Below are 3888 nucleotides of genomic sequence, written 5' to 3' on the forward strand. Positions count from 1 at the left end.
GAGGGGGCGTGCTGCTCCCCTTATGGCTGTGAGTCAGTCATGGAGTTGCTGCTATGTGCTCACCTGTCACCTGCCAAGGGGAAGGGAGATGATAATAAAATCCTTGTTGCCAAGGGTTTTGATGCTTTATTTTCATACAGGTTTTGTCAGCCAGGCCTCAGCAGGGTTTCTTGCTGGGGTGTTGTCGCAGCGAGCCCTTCGCTGGGTCCCACGTTCTCCTCAGAAGCATTTCCGGTGGATGACGGCCGCTCCGAAATCCCTGTAATCATTCACGGTGACCCACATCCGTTTGAAAGAGGTCAGGCAGGTGAGGATGGAGGCCCCAATCCACACACAGTATTTCCTCTCGGGGGGAGCGATGATCCTCACAAACATGCCAGCAGGTGCTTGCAGCTTCATCTCCTTCAGGATCCGCTCCTCCAAGCCAGGGAAGAGCGTGGACCCACCCGAGAGCAGGATGTTGCCATAAAGGTTCCTCCGCACGTCGATGTCACACTTCATGATGCTGTTGAAGATCATCTTGTGCACGCCTGGAGCTTCAACTCCAATGTTTGCAGGAGCAAAAAGGGTCTCTGGTGCACGGAAGAGCTGGGTGCCTATCTGGATGACATTGTTGTCAGGCAATGTGTATTCTTTCATGATTGCTCCTGGCTTTGCTTTCATCTCCTGGGTGGGGTCCAAGGCGATGTAGCACAGCTTCTCTTTGATATCCCTCACGATTTCCCTTTCGGCTGTGGTAACAAAAGTGTGTCCATTCTCCAGAAGAAGCTTCATGAAATACTCTGTAATGTCCCGGCCAGCGATATCCAGCCGGGAGACGGCGTGAGGTAAGCAGTATCCTTCGTAGATGGGGACAGTGTGGGTGACACCATCCCCACTGTCCATGACTATTCCAGTAATCCGGGCCGATGCATAGAGTGCCAGCATGGCCTGGACTGCAACGTACATTGCTGGTACCATGAAGCCTTCAAACATGATCTCTGTCATTTTTTCCCGGTTCTGCAGAGGGTTGAGGGGGACTTCAGTCAGCAGCACCGGCCTTTCACTGGCTTTTATTCTCAGCTCATACTCGTAGACGTGCCTCCAGATCCTCTCCATGTCATCCCAGCACGTAACCATGCCGTGGTCAATCGGATAATTCAAAGACAGGATGCCTCTTCTGGCCTGAGCTTCTTCTCCAATGTAATATTCCTTCTGTCCAGCTCCCAGCATAGTGGCTTTGACTTTGGAGCGCCCAACAATGGCTGTAAAAACAGACCTCGGGCCGTTTTCACCCGAGAAACCCGCTTTGAATAGCCCAGACCCATTGTCAAAGATTACAGCTGGGACATCCAAAACATTGGGGTCAAACATTCTTCACAGAGCTGATCTCTCCCCTTTTAGAGGCTGCTCACACTTGCTGTTCCCAACATGTCTGCCCCCAACTACCTCACAATGGGCAGTGATAAAGCAGGCACTTCCAGGCGCTTCTCTGGACACATCCAGAGGACTGTTAGTTCATTGAGTTGGATCCAGGGATCATGGACCATGAATGGATCCTGATAACGAGCCCAAGAGCACTTTTCCCCTCAGGACAGAAGAGCACATATTGCAAGACACAAGAGTAATTAATCTTTTTCCCACGTGCCTCTGGCTTCGCTAAAACTCCAGCAATATTTCCAGGAGCTGGTGAAGATCAGGACACTTGTGCCTCTCTGTAAGTATGAGCTGACTTCCCAGTTTGCTTTTCTGCACAACACCTCTGCTGGGAGCAGACCCTTTTCAACCCAATCCTTCCTCTGTAGGAAACTCTGGAAAGTATTTTTACACCGTTAGGACTCTTGGCACTGAACATGGCATTCTAGCATATTTTTTCCCATCCTTGTTACTTAATTTAAAGACTCTGTTTTGGGGAAATCACACAAGTGAAATACTAATTTCTGCCTCTCGCTGATTTAAAGAACCCTGACAGCTTTAAACAACCCTTGTGATACCTTCTAGTGCAAAAAACACCCCCACCCTTCCCGTAATGAATCTACATCCGAGGCTGCTGACAAGCTGACCTGCTGCAAATAAACAGACACGCAGATGTCTTCCCTCCACGCTTCCCTTCTCCATTCAGCCCCTTGCTGAGAACAACAAACCTTTTTTTAGAAGTTTGTTTAAAAGGATTTTAAAAATCCTGGATCTTCACAACTGAGCCCCTGTTCACATCTAATTGTCAGGGTTTTATGTTTTCTGAAATTTTGCTCCAAGAGAAGATTTCCCAAAGAAGGAAATCTCTGCAGCTTTGAATCCAATGGGATCTGACAATCCAAAGCCGTTTACAGAGAAAATTTCCTTTAAAAAAAAAAAAAAAATCACTATATAACTTCAGTTTGAATCCTTGGCTGCCAGAGTTTAATTGCTTCTCCTTGTGGCTCTAAATCCAGGGCAGCTTCAAAGCAAGGGTGGCTTCTATTAAATTTAATGACTTTTTCCTGCAGCTTGCATGGCAAAGGTGCCAGCTACTAAATGAAGGTGGTTATGAATCAGAGGCAGATTCCAAAGAAAGATATATATTAAACAGAAATTTTAAGTGTAAGCAAATGAGCTCCTTGTACAGAGATGTTTATGCCCCAAAATACAAAAAAAAAAAAAAAAAAAAAAAAAAAAAAGAGAGAAAAAAATTTAAAAATAAAGCCATCTAACAAGGGATCAGCTCTGTGTGTGTTATTTCCATCCTGCTTGGATTCCAGACGTGTTTGTGTTAAATGCCACTGTATCCACTCTGGCAATGCCTCTAATCCCCTTCATCCTCGTGTGCATCCACTGCAGTGTGTGGCACACTTGTGTTCACGCATGCTTCCACATTAGTGCCAACAGGTGTCCCAACCCCTTCGGAGGCTGTTCCATGTGCTGGGAGCCCCGGTTAATGGTCCCTGCGCAGCTCACAGTGAAGGGCTCTAGTTTGGACACCACACTGAGCATTAAAACAGGAATATTGACTGTGATCATCCAACAGCAGTTGAACCCCAGTGTGGGAATGTTCATCTGTGGCCTCGTATTGGTTCTGTCATAAATCACCTTAAAAGGGGCACGTGTGAATTACCTTTGTAAGAGGAATTGCAGTACTTCACCTGAACACAAACACTAAGCTGATCTCACAGGATAGACAATATGGGACATCAAAACCTTCTTGTGCTTACCTGGCTGCGCAGCTCACACTGGTGGGGCAGGGTCTCCATCCATTCAGGTGTGAAGAGACCACTCATTCTCCAAGAGGCAGTCCATCTGTGGCCTTTGAGGTTTTCTAGAGGCTGCCAGCTGTGGAGGGACACAGGAGAAGCTGGACTGGGACAAGCAAATCCATGGTGCACGAGCTGGTAACGCCTCAGCTAGGTGGCATCCACTGTTTGTCACTTCTTAACAGGATGGACTATGAACTCGGAGCTGAGAGGCACATCACAGACACAGTAAGAAGGTAATTCCCACCTCCCACCAAACACAAACGAGCTCTGCCCCACAGACACCAGACTGTAAAAATTCCCAGGTGGTTAAACAGGTGGTTTATAGGTCAGTCTCAGCTCCTTGGTGTGTCAGCACCAAGCACCTATCTTCACCTACCGGTTCACACGTGTCTTTTTGCACAGAACTGATCCCCCAGGCAAGCCAGGGCTTCTCCTTCCTCCACAGCCATCCTCTGCCCAGACATTTCTGGAGACAAACACGTAATTCAGGGCAGATTCTGGGTGAATCAGGCCAGGCTGGAAGTCACCATGAAACAGGCGATGCACTCTGGAAGGTCTCAGCTCCCCTGGTAAAAAAACAGAGGGAAAAGCTTGGCTATGCCACACACCAAACACCTGCCTCATCCTCCATCAACTTGACAGGGACTTGATGAAGTGGCATTAATTTCCCCACAAAATA

The 3888-nt window shown here is 47.7% G+C and overlaps 1 protein-coding gene across 1 annotated transcript; it reads right to left on the reverse strand.

Annotated features, from left to right (window-relative positions):
• Positions 1-219: 219 nt before the first annotated feature.
• Positions 220-1353, reverse strand: ACTRT2 (actin related protein T2; the record flags this gene model as incomplete). The annotated part of the gene is made up of 1 exon (XM_084274512.1): positions 220-1353. The coding sequence occupies one exon, from the start codon at positions 1351-1353 to the stop codon at positions 220-222; it is 1134 nt and encodes a 377-aa protein (XP_084130638.1).
• Between the last annotated feature and the right edge of the window lie 2535 nt (positions 1354-3888).

Source organism: Gallinula chloropus, assembly GCF_964237585.1.
Source record: "Gallinula chloropus genome assembly, chromosome: 23".
Taxonomy (NCBI): domain Eukaryota; kingdom Metazoa; phylum Chordata; class Aves; order Gruiformes; family Rallidae; genus Gallinula; species Gallinula chloropus.